The following is a 20,944-nucleotide window of genomic DNA, read 5'->3' on the forward strand; positions in this document are numbered from 1 at the left end:
TTTTTAAAAAAATGTATTTTAAACAAACTAAAATATTTGCTGTATTAATGAACAGGTTTTTTCTCACTAAAAATTTTGATAAACACAAAGACGTATTTTTCATATTGGACACTTGTATTTTAAAAAGAAAAATTTTTTAAACACCAAGGCATTCGATTTATAATTCTATTTTTTATTGAGAAAAAAAGTAAAAAACTTGAAAAAAATTAAGGCTGTTTTACATTCAAAATGATGACACATTCATTGTTCATTACATACCAAATATTTATAAAAGATATACGTTTTATTTTCATTTACAATCGCACAAAGCAGCTATTAGGTTCGTGTAAAAATAATGTAGTTTTTTGATGTTCAACTTTAAGTAAAAAAAAAAACGACATTATTATTTTTGCACCAACTTAATATTTATCTGCTGAAAATGAACACTGGCAATCCAAACATTAAAGAGGATGCTTGTTCATCAAACTGTAATCACACTTAATGTCCAACATGATATTTTCAGCTTGTTGTTTTAAATTCTTTCTTTTATTTAGTCATTCACCTATATTAATCAGTTGCAACGATAAAATCTAAAATTATGATTCAAAGTTCTTCTCTCCATTGGTAGATGTGCATGCAGGACATGAAAAGCATATCATTTGCTTTTCAGATGGTTGCCCAGTTGAGGGTGAAGAAATTAATGTTTTTAACCAATTTTTCGATATTTATCATCCGAAGGGGCGAACTTCAAAACGATATCAATCTTGTGAAAATCTGTCGCCTCTGTCGAAAGTTTCAGACAGACATACAAACATACGTACATTTAAACAGGTGAGACTTATATCATAGATTAAGAATGGAGTCAGCCTCTTTACCACTAATCTCAGGTCCATTCTGACCTATAGTAATAGTGTCTTATTACACACAAAGAGCATACAGCATTTTATTCTTTAGAAAATACAAATTAATCTACAAATCAATTTCTATTTTTACTTTATCTAATTTCAAATAAAACCACATTATCTAAAATAGATATTTTCTAAACTGAATGTTGAATTGATGTCCACACATAAAGATAATAGACATCACAGTAAATTTGTTAGATGAAATGCTGCCAGAAGGAAAATATGCCTTTATACCTAGTCAATAGTTTTAAATAACAAGCTTTAAAAGTCCAAATAGTTTGAAAAATCATTCTGGTATTTAAAAGAAAATTCAAATAATGATGTTATTTCATACTTTTATTCAAAATGATGACAGTATCACTCGAGTCTATTCCATTTATTCAGAAACTTAAGATTTCTATGAATCAAATGTTTTTGTAAAAACATACTGTCAAAAAGGTATAACTATGATCAAGGGTAACTCATTTCCTGTTTCAGGCAAAGTTACCTCCTCCCTTTTACATCTGTTATGCGAGTTCTCACTGGAGACATGAGAACAGGACAAGATAGATGCTGGCTGGCGACAATAAATGGAGGACTTTGAATTTGGGTAAATAAAAATGAAGCTATATTACATCTATTTATGATAATTGTGACAAACTCAAGTAATATCGGACTAAGACTGAATTTGTATCATTTTATGTACTCCTTCCCTGTAAATGCACACACCTATTCATCGTCAGGCATAATCTTCTGCAAGACATTAATAGTTATGATATGTAGATGAACATATTTTATAAGAATGAGATTTTTTCTTTCTTGTTAAATCAGTTAGTTCTTGAGAAGTGACGGTGGCCAAGTGGTTAACAACATGGACTGACAATCTAGGTGTTATAAGTTCGAATCCTGTTTGTTGAACACGTTGGACACCCTTCATTTGGTTCTTCCCGCAAGTACCCTATGTCTTTCGAGAAAGTATTTTGACTAGAAAAACATTGAGGAAACAAATAGTAACAAAAGAGTCTTCAGATTCAAATGATGTGATGGTGAGTTAGTTCTTGTAGGTCAAGGGGTCTCTCATCCTCATACCTTTGATTTTTTTTCTGATTTACATTTCTTTCCGAGAGCTCGAGCGTGGGATTTCATGTGTATTTTTAAGTTGGCCTTTTGTGAGAACGCAGCTTGACAAACTTCACAAGAATAAGGTTTCTCTCCAGTGTGTGTACGTAGGTGGATTTTTAAGGTGTTCGCCTGTGAGAAGGAGGCGTCGCACACCTGACAAGAATAAGGCTTCTCACCAGTGTGTCGTCGCATGTGATTTCTTAGTGAAGTATTTTGCGAGAACGCTGAATTGCATATCAAACAAACGTAAGGCTTTTCACCAGTGTGTTTTCGCATGTGGTTCTTTAGCGATGAATTCTGCGAGAAGGCAGCGTCACATATCTGGCAAGAATATGGCTTCTCCCCAGTGTGCGTTCGCATGTGTTTTTTCAAGGAAGAACTTTCTGAAAATGCAGAATCGCAGACTTCACAAGAATAAGGTTTCTCTCCAGTGTGCCGTCGCATATGGTTCTTTAGATTAGAATTGTCTGAAAAAGCGGCTTCGCACAGATTACAAGAATATGGTTTCTCGGCTGTGTGGATTCTCATGTGTACTTTTAAAGAAGAACTGTGTGAGAATGTAGATGCACACACGTTGCAAGAATATGGCTTCTCACCAGTGTGTGTTCGCATGTGTTCTTTTAAGATGGACATCTCAGCAAACGCGGATGAACACAGATGACAAGAAAATGGTTTCTCCCCGGTGTGTTTTCTCATGTGTCGTTTTAAAGAAGAATATTCTGAGAATGCATGCTCACAGACCTGACAGGAATATGGTCGCTCACCGGAGTGAATTCTCAGATGTACTTTCAAGGTCGAACTGTGTGAAAATGCAGAACCACATTCTTCACAATAATAAGGTTTTTCTCCCGTATGTGTTCTCATGTGGCTCTTTAGATTTGAGTGGTCCGAAAAGTCTGCCGCGCACACATTACAGGAATAAGGTTTCTCCCCAGTATGTATTCGTACATGTCGTTTTAAATCAGAACTGCTTGTAAATGATAGTGTGCATACCTCACAAGAATATGGCTTCAGTTTTGCATACGTTTCCATGTTGGTTCAAGATGATGTGAAAATGCCAGTCCACTTTTGCCTGACGAGTAAGAAATCTCAGCAATTCATTTATTTCCCAATCGAACTGTTAGCTGTGGGAAGTGATGATTGTTCACAGTTTAAGGACATGGAATGATGACCTCGGTATCCCTAGTTAGAATTCTGTACATTCCACAAAAAAAGTCACTTCCACTTATGATGTTGACAACCTTCACATGGTCTGTTGCATATACCTGATATCTTTCTAGAAAGAATTCTGACTAAAATATTGGTAAACCACTGCCAACATTGGAATTTTCAGATTCATACGACGATGATCGTTATCTGTGAAGAAACATAAACATATTCTTAAACAAATTGGAAATCATAAAAATAAAGCAGAAATAAAAAAATAAATTCAATTTAGTTTTCTGGATCAATGAGGGTTGACTGACACCACCAAATGAGAGAAAAAAAAAAACTACCGTAAGATGGGGTGACTCTGGCCACCCGGGGTGACTTTGCGCCATTAAAATAAAATAAAAAAAATAAATAAATGTGTAAATAACTCTGCAGCAAATATTTGCTGCTGCGCCACTATGCATCTGTAAAATTATGAAATCGTATAGGATCTGGAAATTATATTTAAAATTCAGAGATTATATATTACTTACTCATTATTATTTTAATTTATATTTATTTCAAAGGATTAAAGTCACCCAGGGTGGCAGGTGTCACCCCAGTTTGCGGTACTTTCACTGGTCGACCTTGACATTTGTACATGCAGGTGACATCTGCTAACAAGCATGAAAAACTGACTTGTTCAAATCTTTGCCATTAAGATTTATTTTTTTTAATTTACAAAACTGTTTAATAAAACTATTTAAACAAAACTTTAATAAATTAGCAGGAGATAATTATCTCTCATTTTAACAGTTATATCATTTCTCGTAAGAATTTTAATATTAAATGAGAACAAAAACCAAAGTTGTTTGTGTTTTTTGGCACAAAAGTGATTATAAATATAAGTAAAGTTTTATTTTAAAAGAAAAGAGTGGATGGAACAAATATTTATTCTTTAATGTAAGGTACACAACTTTTGCAGGATTATAGGATTTTCCCTAGATTAAAACCGACATTTAAATTTAGAACACTAACCTGCTCTGTCTGCAGACAGTGAAAGAGATAGTTTTAAAGTTTTTAAATAAAAACAATGCACCCTCCATAAATAAATAAATCTTACTGGCAAAAAAAGAAAATTATGTTTTTATGCTTTTTTACAGATGCCACGTGCATTTGGAAAGATCAGATCAACCAGTGCCAATCAAATGTTGTCCTTTTGTTTCTTTCATTTGATGGGGATTTTTAAATCCGCATTGATCCAGTTTTTCAGACATAGATTGAAAGAACTCAAGACTTGTAGAAAAAGAAAACCAAAGACAATGCTTACAAATCTCAAATATTGAGTGATATTGAAATAAAGAGATTTCAATCTTAGAAATGTGTTTATTCTGAATTTGAAAAATTATTTTTCAGTTTTCCTGTGTTAGATTTATATTTTAAGAGCAGGGTCAAAAACGTAACATATTTCTATAAAAATTTCTATTTCTTTACGTCTCTCTATTTGTCTATCTTTCTCCCTTCTCCATCTTATTCTCCCTCTTCCTAATCTCCATTCTCTCTTCTCTTAGCCCATTCCTCTCTAGCTAGGCATTATATATATATATATATATATATATATACACACAAAGACGACTGTTTAATAAATTCCTCTATCAATGAATAAACATTTTCTTTCCAAATTAGTATGTACTAACACTGGAAAACCAATCTCATCCATGACGAAATCTGGCCCAGTTGACTCCCACAAAATAAATTTTTTTTTTTTTACATTTTAGATATTAATCATCCAAGGCAATGCTGATAAAGAATATATAAACTTTGTGGATGTTTGTTTTGTAGTTTCTTTATTATAGCTGGACATACAAACATACACACACAGTCATCCTTTAAATAATAGATAAATGCATAATGTAAAATGGAAATCCAATGTGAAAACTATTGTTCAATATTAATTATTGCTTTAGATTATTGCAATTAATAAACTTATCTTAAAGGAACACATAAATTTTTGCATTTTGTTCACTTTAGGCTGAAAAAGCAACATTTATCAATTTTATTTTTATCAAGTTACTATTGAAATCATTCTATATGAAATAACCAATATCTTTTTTTAAAACATTTAATTTCATCAAAAGTAAATGCCTTTTTAGATATTTGCTTGAATTACATTCTATTATGTAGGGAATAAAATTGTTTTTATTCAAAATAAATAAATAGTATTGAAGATTTACGAAAAGTAAGAAAGTGTATTTTTGTGGGAAATGTGCAGTAAAACAAATGTGAATACTAATGAGATGCAACCACAATTTCTGTAGCAAGTATTTCTTTATGAAAAACAATTGCTGTATCGTATTCGATGACTGATAGTGTTTTAGAAGTTCCTTTAACTTAGTGTCATTACCCTAACAAGGCTTGAGAGTCGTCTTATATTTCACCAAAGGCGAGGGGGGGGGGAGATAGGTTTATACTTGTCCTACTTAACCTCCACAAACTTGACAAAATTTAATTCTGGAAACGGGCTATTGTTCTTGTTGAAATATGATTTATATTTGCACACTATTATTTACTTAAATATTTACTATTGTGATACTGTGGACATCCCACACTCAAAATAAAAAAAGAAAAACTGTAACAAAAGAAGGAAAGAGGTTGATCAGCAGAATGAAAGTATAGGAAATAAGGTTAGTAGAAAGAAAGTGGAGAAGCCGCTTTACCAAGGCTCATAAAGGTATTCAAAAATAGGATAGTTAATCAAGGTCGGGGCAGTGGCAGGAATAAAGGACTGGATATACAGGTCAATATATTTAGAGTTACTTTAGGGGCAGTTGAGGAATGGGAGTAAGTATTAGTACTTCAGGATTATTATTTTTTCCTCGAGGCATATTTTTTTATTTTTTAATAATAATAAGAATCCTGAAGTACCAACACAATAATCTCCTAAACAAACGAGATGAACTGATGGCCAGATGTAGACATAAATGTAAATTTAAAATAACCAATAACTCTAGATCCGACGAACAGAGAATTCTATAATGGTAAAGACACCGAATCTAACACCACTAGATTATTTACGATAAACCCTCCCACCCCACCCCACTGGCAATTATAGTGTTGTCCGGTATATACTCGATAATAACTACTTTATGATTTGTTGTCCGAAATCTAAGTTAGGTATTTTTTTTTTCCCCCCGAAGTACCTGTTTTATCCAAATTACTTATAAATAGATGAGATAACCTTAAGAAAATAATTTTTCTCTGCAGATAATACATTAGTTATTAAACTGAGTTAAGTCAAAAAGACCAAATACTAGAACTAGATATTATTAGATTTGATACAAATCAACACAAAAATATAATTATTTTACTTATTTCTTTATGCGTGCATGAGAGTACTTTTGTTGTACGGAGTGAATAAAAGTATATATTAACCAAAACTAGATACGTCCTATCGAATTGGGGGCGGCCAATATTACAATTTTCCACTTCTTAATCAATTAAGAATTGAAATATAAATTATTTACATGAAAATATATAAAATATTAAATACATAAGACTCAATTTTTTTAAATTCATAGTATTATATTACAAATACAATATTTAAATGAATTATAAGATAATATTTATTTCTAACTAATTTTTACATAATAACATACAGATAGTTTTAAAACTTTGTATATAATATTCTTTTTATTTTTATTTTCTTACTTTTATTATTTTTTATTTATCTTTTAATAGACCTACTTTCCATGACTCAATTAACTATAGGACGCGTGTATAACATCCATTTTCTTTCCCTTATCTTTCTCAGAGTTTCTAGACTAATATGACAGTTAACATTTGATCACTGTCTCCTCTTTTTTTCTTCCTCTCGTTTTTTTCTTCTTTTTCCATTACGCGCTGTTCTATTTCTTTCACTATATATCCGTATACTTTCGCCCCTTTCTTCCTAGGTTAGTAAACGCGTGTCAAGGCATTTACGTGTAAGAACGTACATTTTAGAGGCGTATGTGTGTGTGTATGTGGGTGTAGGTGTATGTATATGTGTTGCGTGTGTGTGTGTGTGTGTGTATATCTATGGTTACATCGAGCTGCCGATTATAAGTGTCTAATCTAATATTTTTATTTGTTATTTTTAATTTTAATTTTTTTAAATCCCTACCATCTTCTCTATAAAATGTATTAAGTGGATTGCTACTACCACCCCCTCTGGTTTTTTGAGGGTCGAAGCCCAATCTTTTCTTTCCTTTTTTTTCAGTATCAAAAATGTAATTGTCTGATTTAGATGCTTGAAAATACCATAAGGTTGAAATAAATTATTGCATCGACAATTATGTAATTTCCGTGTTATATTTTATATATATATATATATATATATATATATATATATATTAATAAAGTTTAATTTGAATAGTTTATTCCACCATCATATCTTAATTTGCTTACGCTCGTATCTATCCGTTACACCTTTGCATTGTTTTGCCTTTTATAAATTCAAATTTCCTTTATATACACACTAAACAATGTTTCAAGTAAACTATATTAACATCTTTGTATAAAAAAATAATAGTAGTAATCAAGTCTATATTGTCAAGGTTTGTTTCTCATTAATGGAATGATGGACTAGTCTGACATTGGAATCACTGCCGAATCTTTCACTGAATTATCATTCTGGTGAAATAATCATTTGAAGATTAGTTTTCTTTTTTCTACACTATCTTTTAACATTGATGACCTATCTCTTTTGGCTCTCAAACAGTTAAGGAACTGAATTTGACACTTGTTTTTTCTGTTTGAACAAACCTATCAATTTGTGTAGTCATTTTTTCAGACTGTTATTCTCATAGTTACTTTAAAAAAAGTGAACACACAAATTATGAAGCCACATCTCAAAGGATTCCCAAAAATAAAATATATAAAACCTGTCAATGTCGCTTTGAAAATCAGTGATTATTTATAATGCTAACAGATTTATGCATAAACTGATGTAGCCTATCATTTCATTCACAGCAATGGCTGTATACGTTTGTTTTGGTTTGGTTGTTTTACGCCATATCAACCCTTTTTGGGTTATTTAATGCCAAATCCAGTTATTTTGGAAATAGTATTCATGTTGCATCTAGTTATTTTGTAGGTTTTTATTCTTCAATCGCTAGTTTGTAGTGTTTTGTTTGGTTGTTTTATAGTGGATTTTATCGTTTTTGTTCCCTGTCCTGCAGAACATGAATGAGTTTTTCAATGGGAGAGAGAAAACGGGTTACAGTATTAATGTTTGGTACATTTTAAGTTAAGGAACTAGTCAGGAAGTGGGGGAGAGAGAAAGAGAAATGGGAAGAAAGAAAAAGGGGAGAAAGGTGTGTTGTTGGGTTTTGTTTTGCAGAACATAATTAAGTTTTGCAAAAGGAAGTAGAAAAACAAAAGGCATCAATATTAGGTATATTTCGTCTCAGGAAGCTAATATCTTCAGATAGCCTGATTTGGTAGCACTAGAATGGCTGCACAAAGCTGTATGTTGCGTTGTTGAATTTATATATAATTTATATAATATATACACACTGATACTTCTTTTGTTACTATTCTCAAAATCAACACATGGACAAATTTCAAAGTATAAGTTTTATTTACAATTAAGCTTTTAGTTCATTGATAAACAGAGAGAGAGAGAGAGACATTAATTGTGTGGGGTTAGTTGGTGTGTGGTTCGTCGATGAGGAGATGTCAGTCTGTTCTCTTGTTTTCTGTTGCTTATTTATCTCTTATATAGTCACAAATCAATATCTCTGGAATTGTAAACATTAAAATATTACATTTTCCCTTTTTATTTTACATTGCACAATTCATAGGAATGTAAAACTTGTTTGTTTTTATTTAATTACAATTTCGGTCATTTTTATGGGATACAAAAAAATGTACATTAACTCCATCTAGAATGTGCGTGTACCTCTATTCAACTATGCATCACCACATATCTATATCCAACAAGTAGAGTAGGTAAATTTTCTAATCATAACACCTTCTCAGTTGGGAAAGTTGAAAATTACCATAAATCATCCCATAAAATGTTTTTCTTCAAAACTTTTTAGTTATTTGACGAAATGAATTTAAAGATTAAAATAATTATAAATTATGTCATTAAACTGATGCTTCTTTACTGTATTTTGGAGAAACAAAATATAATCAATGCGTTTCATAACAGATATTATAAATTGCAATATTCTTACTTTTTTCATTAAATTGAAACCAGTAGGGAAGTCGGGGTAAGTTGAGCATAGGGGTAAGTTGAGCCACCCCCTTTTAACCACAATTGACTAAGCCAATCCAAGTTTGTATGCAATCTATAAACAACTGATCACGTGACTTTAACCTCCACCATTTTGTTTTGCTGAACCAATATTGGAGGTTGATGCAGTAAAAGAAAATCAGATTTTGTGCCAAAAAAGTAAAATAAAGCGTTACAGAGGTGAGTGCATGTTTCTTGTGTGTAGTAATAGTTTGATTATATATAATATGTGGTAGTTGTTTGTTCAATTACTTGCCTTCATACCTGTAAAAGATTTTTACATTCACCACACATGAGATGCATGCATTTGAACAGACAATTCAATGAGGTCAGACTGAGGTAAGTTGAGCCAATGCTACTGGGGTAAGTTGTGCCACTGGCTCAACTTGCCCCATATGTCTTTTTACATGTTTTCAAGAAACAGATGAATGTGCAACCACATCAGTAGGCCTGTTATAGAGTGAATTCAAAATGCATGTTGTATAAGTTACATGCTCTACTTGTATAAGAATTAGATCTATGGGTTACCTGGTAAATGTTTAAGATGTGTAGGCCGTGCTTGGATAGGAATTTGCATGCTGTACAGGCGCTTTGTTATTCTAATAATAATAATTATTTTTATTATTACTATTATCATTATTATTTTTAACATTATTATTATTATCATTGTAGAATCAAGAATGCACTTACCTCCCCTCTCCACCATTATGGACTAGCCTACAATTAGTCAGGCATGGTGGGTTATTCCATTTGGAGGTGCCTGATTGGCTAAACATGCCAGGAGAGGCAGGTGCCTCTCTACAAATGCCAGCTGTTCTGGCATTCATTGTTCAATGTTCCAGACTTATGCCAGGAACTCCACTGAATCAACTAGTTCACTCTAGTAATATTCTACATCATTATCGGATTTATTGTGTTAACTTCATTTTTTTTTTTTGTGTGTTTCACAGAAAAAAAGCCCACCAGACATGTGCCACTACGTGCGAAAGACAAATCGTGGACAAACTCCTACATACGTTATGGAACAGACTGCTGTTACTGGAGGTCAGAGTGTGAGGAGTGCTGCAGAGGACTTTAACATTGATCGAATGACACTGAAGCGGTACATGGACAAACAAGACAGTCAACCAGCAGGGACTGCTTACACACCTGTTTCCTTACGGCAATTGGTTTTTTAGTCCTGAAATGGAAAGAGATTTGGCTGACCACGTGAAACAATTGTCAGACATGTTTCATGGTTTGTCATTGAGAAGATTCGCACACTGGCATATGAGTTTGCTAAAGAAAACTGTCTCAATCTGCCACCAAGTTGGGATCGTGAGAAAAAAGCAGGACATGATTGGTGGTTAGGCTTGAAGAAGCGCCGGAACCTGGCAATTAGAGTGACAGAAGCAACATCTTTTAGACGTGCCACAGCCTTCAACCGCCCAGTTGTTGATAAATTTTTCAACAACTTGAGTCAGATAATGGACAATTACAAGTTCTCACCAAATGACATTTACAACACTGATGAGACTGGGTGCACCACCGTTCAAAACCCTGGAGTCGTTGTCACAGAAAAAGGAAAGAAACAAGTTGGTTCAATCACCTCCGCTGAACGCGGGGAATTGGTAACGGTGGTGTACACTGTGAGAGCAATTGGATCAGTCGTGCCTCCTATGTTCATCCAGAGTCCACTACAGAGATCACTTCATCAGAGGTGGACCAACACAGTGCATAGAGAGGGCAATACGAAGTGGCTGGATGAATGAAGAGCTGTTTGTGGAATATTTAAATCACATCATCAAGCACACCAGATGCTCACCAGGAAAGAAAATCCTCTTAATCCTCGACAACCATGACACACATTTCTTTGAATGTTGTGAACACAGCAAGATCTCATGGCGTTGTCTTACTGACCATTCCACCACACACTTCCCATCGTCTCCAGCCGCTCAACCGGTCAGTGTATGGACCCTTCAAAACAGCGTACAACAGAGCCATGCATGGGTGGCTATGATCCAATCCAGGGAAAACAGTAACAATATATGAAATCCCAGCTCTAGTGAACCAAGCCCAGATGATTGCCATGACACCATTGAACATTGCTGCTGGATTCCAAGTCTCGAGCATTCATCCATTTAACCGGAACATCTTTAGGGAAATTGACTTTTCCCCTTCTCTTCCAACTGACCGTGAGCAAAATGTGGCTGCAGAAAGCCTTGAGGCAAATTCTACTGTGGAAGATGCAGGACCATCAGGTGAGGTTCCTGGAGCAGTCTTGCCCGTGTACAGTGATGATGTCCGACCACAAAAAGAGCAAGAAGATGATCTTATGCAACCATCCGCATCTGGGTCTTGTGTTTCATCTAGCTCACATGATGTCATGCATCGTCCATACATTTCACCATCTGTAATTCAGCCATTTCCGAAAGCAGCACCAAGAAAGGCAAGAAGAGGTGGTCACAAAAAGGGCAGCTCAAAGATTTTGACTGACAGCCCTGAACGACAGAAGCTGATAGCCCTTTCTGAAAATAGAAAGAGGAGCCTATTAACAAAAACAAAGCAGTGTTTGTTCAATGCTGGTGGGAAAAAGTCATGTCCCCTGAGATCTAAAACCCCATGTTCAAGTGACAATGATGATTCAGATTTTGAATTTGATGATGTGTCATCAGATAGTGATGGTGATATTGATCTGGATAGCCCAATAATCGAAGGTGACTTTGTGGTTGTCAAATGTGCTGGCAAATCACGAACTGTGAACTATATTGCCTGGGTTGACACTCTCAACGGGGAGGACTTTGAGTTTGAAGGTGTTTTCCTTCAAAAAGTTGCTGGGAAGGTAGGAACGGAGAAGCCTGTGTTTGTTCCAAACCCAAAGGACGAAGTGGGTTTCAATGCAGAAGATGTTGTTTACAAGCTGCCACAGCCAAATAGTGTTGGCAGTTCTGTCCGTTGTTCTAGCCAGCTCGTTTTCAGCTGTGACATGTCACAGTAGCAACTTCATTAACTTACTTTCAGATATATGTTTCAAATTTTGTGCTGGTTCATTCGCTGTAATTAACATTTCTACTTCATTATTATAATTTGTTTTATAACCACAGCAACAATTTTGGGCTTGTTCTTTCTTTATTTGCAACATATTTTTGCGTGGCACAACTTACCCCTGTGTGGCACAACTTACCCCAGAGGTTGGATCAACTTGCCCCATGGTCGGGGCAAGTTGAGCTATTTGATATGCATTTTTGTAAAGCACATGGTCGGTTTAGGTGTACTAGCAGAAAACTGCAACTTGTTTCAAAATGTTCCCAAATAAAAGAATTTTATAATAATACACTCATCTTTGCAAAATAATTAGTCGTTTGGGTTCTGAAGAGCCAAAATGGAAAATTGGCTCAACTTACCCCGACTTCCCCTAATAGTAAATTTAATATTTCATTTAAAATGCAATTACTGTCTCACAAATCTGGTCACTTTGTATTCGGGTAATTTACCGTAATGAATCTATTCCCTTTATTTATTTTAACAATGCCTTTTAAATAATACAAAAAAAACATAATTAAATCTATTGTATCTTTTAAATTAAAATAGACTTATTTAAAGCATCCCTTAACATTTCTGATGTGCTTGTTTTGCGATTAAGGATCTGAATTTGATACTTGTTTTTTTTTTTCTAAACAAACCCATCAATATCTTTTTGAAAATCAGTAAATCTTTTAAGTTAAAAGTCATATTATGATACTCTTTAGACTCTACTCAATATTATTAACTGAAATATATAGTGCTAGAGAAATCTATAAGTTCTTGTTGAAAAATCTTTACTAAGAGACATAAACTTAACTAAGAGAATAAAACAGATTGATTTACTGTCAGTTTAATTGCAACTATTTATTTAATATATTTATACTAACAAAAAAATAAGAACTTCCTAAAATTTATTGCTTAGATGCCTCTTTTTTTTTCAATAACTCTTAGCTTAGATTTACAATTTTAGAGGCTGGTAAGTTGTTTGTATTCTCAGATGTCACACTTGCTTTTGAATTGCTTTTCATTAGAATAAATATCTCTCTTGAGGATGCTCCACAGATTCTCAATGGGAATCAGGTTACACTTATTTGAAGCCAAGTCTATGAGAATCTGATGACAAATTTCTTTCCTTTCAACCAGGATTTAGTAAACTTGGATGCATATCTTGCATAACGGTCTACATTTGGCTGAAGACTAGTTTTGAATTTGTTTCATGAAATGCGACTCTAGAAAATCACAGTAACTTTTGGAATTCATTTTCACCCCGTCTTTCATTTTAAATAAAACTATGAGCTCATTACCAATAATCCCAGCCATATGATCACACCGCCATCTTATTAGCGTTTAAAAATCATCTTGAGTCATGTTATTGCTTAAAAACTCATCCTAAAGCCAATCCTTCAGGCCTATCGAGAGTGATCCTTGATGTGTCTGTTAAAGGCACTTTACTGAAATCAGCTTTCATGTATTTTGGGGCCGACTGCAACCTTTTTTCCTTATGCCGTTTTCGTTATAATGGGTTTCTTTGTTTTTCTTATACATAAGTAAACTTCCTTAATGCTTTACACCAAGTTTCCCTTTACACCATAGGAGCTCCAGCAGCCTCAAATATAAACACACTTGAAGCACTTGTTTCTTATTAATTCTCTTTAGATTTGTGATAGATCTCACTTTATTAAATTCTTGAATTCAGTCAGATACTTTTTTCCTTGGTTGAATTCCCATTTGAGATATTTCATTGACTGTTCAATGATCTCTTTTCAAATCCTTACAAATCTGAAGCGAAAACATTCTTTTGCTAATTTCTTTAATTATATAGTTCTTTTCCTTCATTCTTAGTTCTTTTTACAAGCCATAAAGCTAAATTCTAATTCTTACAAATAATTGCTTGACACTGCAAATTGCTAGAATTACTGAAAAATACTAAATATCAATTTGAAATAGAAAATTTGCACTTAATTGCTTTCATGCTTACTCACTATACATAATAGTACAAATTATTTCATTCAATAACACATATCTTTGAATTTCACATGAAATATTTGACAATACCTCTTTTGCATATTAAACTCTGAATACAGTTTTTAATGCCAACAGGTTCATGCATAAACTGATAAAGCTCACCATTTTTTTATAAGGCTTATCAGAGCCAATTATTGGTGAGATTTTTCTTATAAATCCAGACGGTTAAACAGAACTTAATAACTTCACTAAAAGGCTTCTGAATTGTGCAATGTCCAGTGATATTGTTGGGTGCTCAGGTTCAGGTGTATGATAGGAAAGTGTAAGGTTGTCATATTTTTTTGGGGGGGGGGGGAATATAGTCCATTAATGAAAGCATAATTTACTAATTCTTACTGTTTATCTGTTACAGCTTAAAATGTGTGACGTTTGCTGAATCCTTGTAAAACGCTGGCATTGTGAATTCAAACATGGCCGGAAGTCTGTGGAAACAGCTCCCAAACCTGGTCCCCCCCCTTCTGCCATTGATGAGGCATCTGTCTGTCAAGTTGAGGTTGCCATTTTGGAAGATCGGTGCATTACTATTTGCCAAATAGCCCAAGATGTCAAGATTAGTACAGGGTCTATAGAAACTATCATTCATGACCATTTGCATATGCATAACGTGTCTGCCAGATGGATTCTCAGGTTGCTCATACCATTCCAGAAACATTGAGTGCTCGGGGATGAATTTGAAGATGTGCCAAGAAGATGAGTCAAAGTTTTTCAAAAGACTGATTACACAGGATGAAACCTGGGTTCATCACTATGATCCAGAGACCAAAGCCCAGTCAATGCAGTGGAAGCACTTGGATTCACCACCCCCAAAGAAGGCAAGGGTGCAACCCTACGCTGGCAAGGTCATGCTCACAGTCTTCTGGGACCAGGACAGAGTAGTGATGACAGATTTAGTGGCAAAGGGTACAACAATTACAGGAGCCTATTATGCTTCATTTTTGAGGAAATTAAGGGAAGCTATCAAAATCAAGAGGCGGAGCAAGATCAGCAAGGGTACCCTCCTCCTGCAGGACAACATTCCGGTCCCCAACTCGCATGTCGCCAGATAAGAAGCACGGGCGTGTGGTTATAAAATCCTACCCCATCCTCCCTACTCTCCTGACCTTGCACCCTCGGACTTTCACCTCTTCCCAGCCATGAAGTTGTTTTTGAAAGGAAAGCGTTTCCCAGATGATGCAGCCTTGATTTCTGAAGTCACACCGTGGTTGCAGAACCAACCTGGGGTGTTCTACAAAAATGGTCTCCAGAGCTGCATCAAACGATGGGAGAAATGCATAACTCTGGATGGTTCCTATGTAGAGAAAGACTAATAACTGTGCCAAGTTTCGTTCCTCTACTCCAATGGAAAATGGGTCACGGGCATTACTTATTGCACACCCCTCGTATCATGTTTTACTGTTTTGAGCCAGGTTTTCAATTGACCTCTGCATTGTTTTATCCAACTCTGAAGATGTGGCTGATTCAATGACTTTGTGAATGAGATCATCTGGGTGACAACAAAGAACATGAGCAAACCAGCAAAGACATCTCGAGAGGTGAGCTTGGTGCAGAGAGGATATACTGCAACAAGAATGAACAACAGTCTTTCAGATAAACTGTTGCGAACAAACATGAAGGATTTCACAAAAACAGTAGTAATCAGAACACCCAAAGTTTTTGTAAGTGACTATATAAGCACATGTCTAGCAAACATTTTTGCCCAGAATTCCAATGGTTTTCTCATTATAGATGAAAACTGAGAAGTATTTAGTTAAGAAGCATTGCATTGTGGCAATTGGTCTACATTTTTCAATAGAGTTTACAAAATAAAAACAAACTGTCTATATAAATATTTTTTCTGGCAACAGTTAAAATTGGGTTCATGTCAAGTTTGTCAAAATGAAAGAAAGCAATGGTTTGAGTGAAAATAGTTGTTAAATATTCACATAGGTATGGATGCTCACTGGTTAAGCCTTTATTGAACGCAATACTAACCACATATTGAAAGTAAACAATTGCCAAGATGATGTCTCTTACATCTAAAAAAGTTTTCAGAATAAACAAGGTGACTTGTTTTTTCTTAAGTACAAACATCCAGGTATAAAATTACGCATTTTACACAAAATTTATCGCTGATTCTAGATTTGATTCAAAATTAATAGCTGATTCTGGAAAGTTCAAAGAAATTCATCAATTTTTAAAAAAACTTTTTGTCTTTCAATGAGATAACCTAATGCCATTTTATTTAGTTTTTAAATAAAATAAAAAGTTTCAGAATAGATACCACCTCATATTACACCTTTAAACTAGAAAATTATGCAAACATAACAAGCTGATAAGTTAATAACAATTATCAATAGAGTTGTAATTTTGGGGAATTTGTGTTTGGGAATCCATCAAAGTCAGTCAAGGAATAAAATCTTTGCTAAACAGTTCACAAATGAGGCAACTAAGTGGGTCAACAGAAGTATTGAAGCATTGACTTCAAGTATAAATTCTATAGCAAGGCTAACTCTCCCAATAGTTCCCTTATACCTGTGAAAAATCTGAAACAAACCTGTGGCTATTATTTGTCGGGATTTTACTAGAATTTCATGTGGTTTTAAGCATTCTGCACATCAGGGTTTCTGCTGCTCTTGACAAATAACACATTGTACAGTTCTACTGATATCACAATGTTGCTCCACAAATGCAGCTTTTAGCTCACAATTTACATTTTTCCATTTCCTAATGACCATAATGAATTTTTTGTAATATTTCCGGCTGCATCACTTGAGGTAAAATTATCTGACCACTTTTTATTAAAATACCATTTCCAATGGTAAGTTCATTATGACCAGTATGACTGCAAAATTTTGTTGATTTCATTGAATGTGTCAAGTCAGCCTTGCAGGATGGTTTCCTTAAGTTCTCCGAGTATGGAGCCAACTTTTGTGGCTTGATGTATTTGTGTCAACTTTTCTATAGAAAATTGAACAAAAGCAGGAAGCATTCTGCTAATTCAATGCCTAAGTTAGATACAAATGGGAAAAATTTATAGAAGCTAGAAATCAGGGCATATCTGCAGCCAAGAGAAAGTATACAGAAATGACAAGAAAATACAGAGTCAGTGAATTCAGGAAATTGCATTTTCTGAAAAATTTCTAATATGGTGGTGAATTGTGGGCACTCAAGAATTCCTTTAATATCCAACCACCAAATTCCACGGCAAGTAAGAAGGCTGAACTGTTTGCCCACTGATTCACCTCAAACTCTACTTTAAATCCCACAAACTACGCCCTTCCAAATTTTCCACTGTGGTCAGAAATCACACATGAAAATCTGAAGCTCACCTTTTCTATATGTCTGGAATATCAAAGAAAACCTAGACACCTCCAAGGTGAGTGGGCCTACTCTAATCCTTGCTATATTAATAAAAAAAAATACTCTGCTAATCTAATTCCTGTTCTCTCTTGTTTCCAAGATAGCTTGAAACTTACCTCTATAGTAATCGTGTTCAAGAACTCTGGTGGAAGAACTGATTCACATAATAATCGCCACCATGATTCCTCTTCCTCTCTTTGTTAAACTCTTAGAATTGTTAATCAATCTATTGATAGCCCATAGCCTTGTAAATGCTAAACTTTCTAAGCAACAGTACGGATTTAGTCAAGCCTATTCTACTGTGGATATCCAAGCTCAAAGACCATGCACTGGATAAGGCAGGTGGATTGTAGCCCTTAATATATCCAAAGCTTTTGACAAGATCAAGTGTCCAAGCACCTGCCCCTTTTACTCTAGTTTTAAAAGTGTCCTTTTTAGAGGTGTCCATTACTATATTTTTGCTGTTTTTTTTTTACTTGAGCACTTGCCCTGAAAATTTTCCCTGCACGTTACTGAGCTGTAATACGTTTTGTATGTAATAGTTCAGAATAAACAAGAACCTGTATAATTCCTTATTTGCAAAGTGTTTAGAGATTTATTTTGTGTGTGTGAGAGTGACAATTTTTTTATGAATTTGCATAACGACCTGACGAACCCTTACGTTTATGGTTAAATATGAGTTATTGTCCACAATTACCAAATGTCAAATAAAAAACAAAGAAAAATTTGTATGATTTTTGTACCCATGCAAAAACAAAAAGTACTTTTGCATTTATGTTACCGTGTTGAAATAATAAGATTTAGAAAGCCATTCTTAACATGGGGTGGGTGTTTTGTAACTATTCTGTACTTTTACTTAATAATTTAATGAACAAAAATATTGTAAAAATTTAACTCAGTAATACTATTTAAAAAATAGCGCAGTAACATAGATCCATAAGCACCAACAAAAATATTCTTTTTAAAAATGACGTAAATTGTTCAAATTGTTTTATTTTTATAAAGAACATTTTAAACAAGTAATGGGAGTTCATAGACATTACAACATAAACTTAGCCAATGTTTATTTTTTAGGTCATTTTAAAAATGACAGTCAAGCCACACTTCTGTAATCCATAAATTTGATTTTTTTTTAAATTAAAAATAAAACTATTTGATCAATTTACTTTGTTTTTGGAATATGATATTTTCGTTCCCTCGTGAGTACGTACATCAAACATTTTTCTTTCTTTCTTTCTGTTGTTTAATATAAGGGGACTTTGGACAAGTAACATGTATTGAAAATATTTTAGTGTGCTTAATCAGGAATTATAATGTTCGATTAATAATCGATAGGAAAATGTGCGGTTTTCTCCTCTTTTATCTCTATTAATTAAAGGAAGACTTGCAACTTCAAAAATCAAAATCATATTTTTTAAACAAATGTAAAACGTCTTTGTGGATCTTTTCAATTATAAAGTCAATTGAGCTTTAAAAGAATAACAAAAATTCAATCGAAGAATTGTGCTCAAAAAACAATTAGAAAGGGAAAAAATTAATAATAAATAACTTAAATTAAAATAATTTATATAATTTTCTCACTTACCTTTCAAAACGACACTTGAATAATAATATAAAAAACTGCATCAAAAGGTTTTTCACAGTACCAAAACTCGATTTTCCAAACAATCTATTTTCTTTGTTCTGAACTCAGAATTTAAAAAAAAAAAATGTTTAACGAAGAGAAAAGCATTTATGAGGTGAAAAAAGGGATGTGGAGTGCATTGTGGGAAAGAGTTCTAAACGGAAAAAATTGAATCAAAAAACGACCTTAGTTGATTGTTGAGAGAAAAGACAAGGAGCATGATCGTGTTTCTGAAGATAAAACTGACGACACTTTTTTTTTTTTGCTTGTTTTTTTTTTTTTTTTTTTTTTTTTTATATTACTTCCTGTTTCTGCTAACCATTCTGCTCCACGGTGAATGTCCTAGAAAAGTCCCTTCCGATTAATGTTCCTATTTACAATGCCTCCCCACGGGACAGAGTTAGACACCAGGGTCGTTTTTTAACGTGGAGAAAAGGAACAAAAACAAAAATTGTCTCAGTCGTGAAGGATTTCTCCTCCACTGACAGAGAACAAGAAATTGAAGTGCAGCATCTGAAGAACAGATACTACACTTTGATCTTGTCCCGAAGGCCAAGTAATGTTTACCAGTTTTAAGATAAGCAAACGAACTTTGCTGTTTTTCAGAATAATATATTTTAAAAATAGTAAACTTTAACCAAATGAACTTTTCCAGAACATTCATCGTATAGTAGAATGGTCAGTAGTAACCAGAAGTAAAAGAAAAAACAAACAAACAAAACAAAAAAAACGCGGTATCTGGATTTTAATACAATATGAAAATTATTTAGTTTTTATTAAAATAAAATCTTGGATAATCTTGCACTAAAGCAATTTATATTTGATTGAACATGAAAGTCATCTAATTTATTTTTATGAAAAAATGCTTAGGTAATCTCCTTTAAAAAAATTTGAATAACAAAGGAAATATACTTAAAAAAAAAAAAAAAAAAAGAACAGAATAATACGGTTTAATAATTAAGTTTAATCAGTTGATCTTAAACCGAGAATTAAAAAAAATTAAGGTGCAGTAATAAGTTTTCAATTAAAAAAATGGGTGCTTGTACAGTTTAATCAAGACATCAAAAAAATTAAAAATCGAAAAAAGGTTATATTGTATGTATCCGTTTTGAACTGAAGATCTCCGAAAAAAAAAATCACTTAATTTGATCGAATAGTTTTTTTTTTTTTTTTTTTTTTTTTTTTTTACAGCGGAAAAACACGTTTTTATGACAGCACGTTGAAGGCAGTAATCTTGGAGTTTTTTAAAAATTTGTTTGAATTTTAAAAACGCCACGGGAGATAACTCCAGTTAAACCGCCGACACTCCCTTCCCATCTTTATTACGAGCTTTTCCTCCTAAAAACTGAACCTTTTGCTCTGTATTATAACAAATTGCATTTTCGCTGTAAAACAAAAACTACTTGATGAAAGTAAGTGAATTTTTTTCCGGAGAACTCCATTCCATAACGGATACGTACAATTTAAACTTTTTTTTCGATATTTTCATTTTTTAATGTATAAATAATAAATTGTACAAGTGCCAAAAAAATGCATTTTAAGTAAAAATACTATTAC

The 20,944-nt window shown here is 33.5% G+C and overlaps 1 protein-coding gene across 1 annotated transcript; it reads right to left on the reverse strand.

Annotated features, from left to right (window-relative positions):
• Positions 1-350: 350 nt before the first annotated feature.
• Positions 351-19,651, reverse strand: LOC145242339 (uncharacterized). Its single transcript, XM_080105350.1, has 2 exons — positions 19,349-19,651; positions 351-3,341 (listed from the first exon to the last, which is right to left on the reverse strand). Exon 2 carries the CDS (start codon positions 3,015-3,017, stop codon positions 1,947-1,949), a length of 1,071 nt encoding a protein of 356 aa, XP_079961476.1. The 5' UTR covers positions 3,018-3,341; positions 19,349-19,651; the 3' UTR covers positions 351-1,946.
• Positions 19,652-20,944: the final 1,293 nt, after the last annotated feature.

The sequence above is a fragment of the Euprymna scolopes genome, chromosome 21 (assembly GCF_053919585.1).
Source record: "Euprymna scolopes isolate OS-2025 chromosome 21, ASM5391958v1, whole genome shotgun sequence".
NCBI lineage: Eukaryota > Metazoa > Mollusca > Cephalopoda > Sepiida > Sepiolidae > Euprymna > Euprymna scolopes.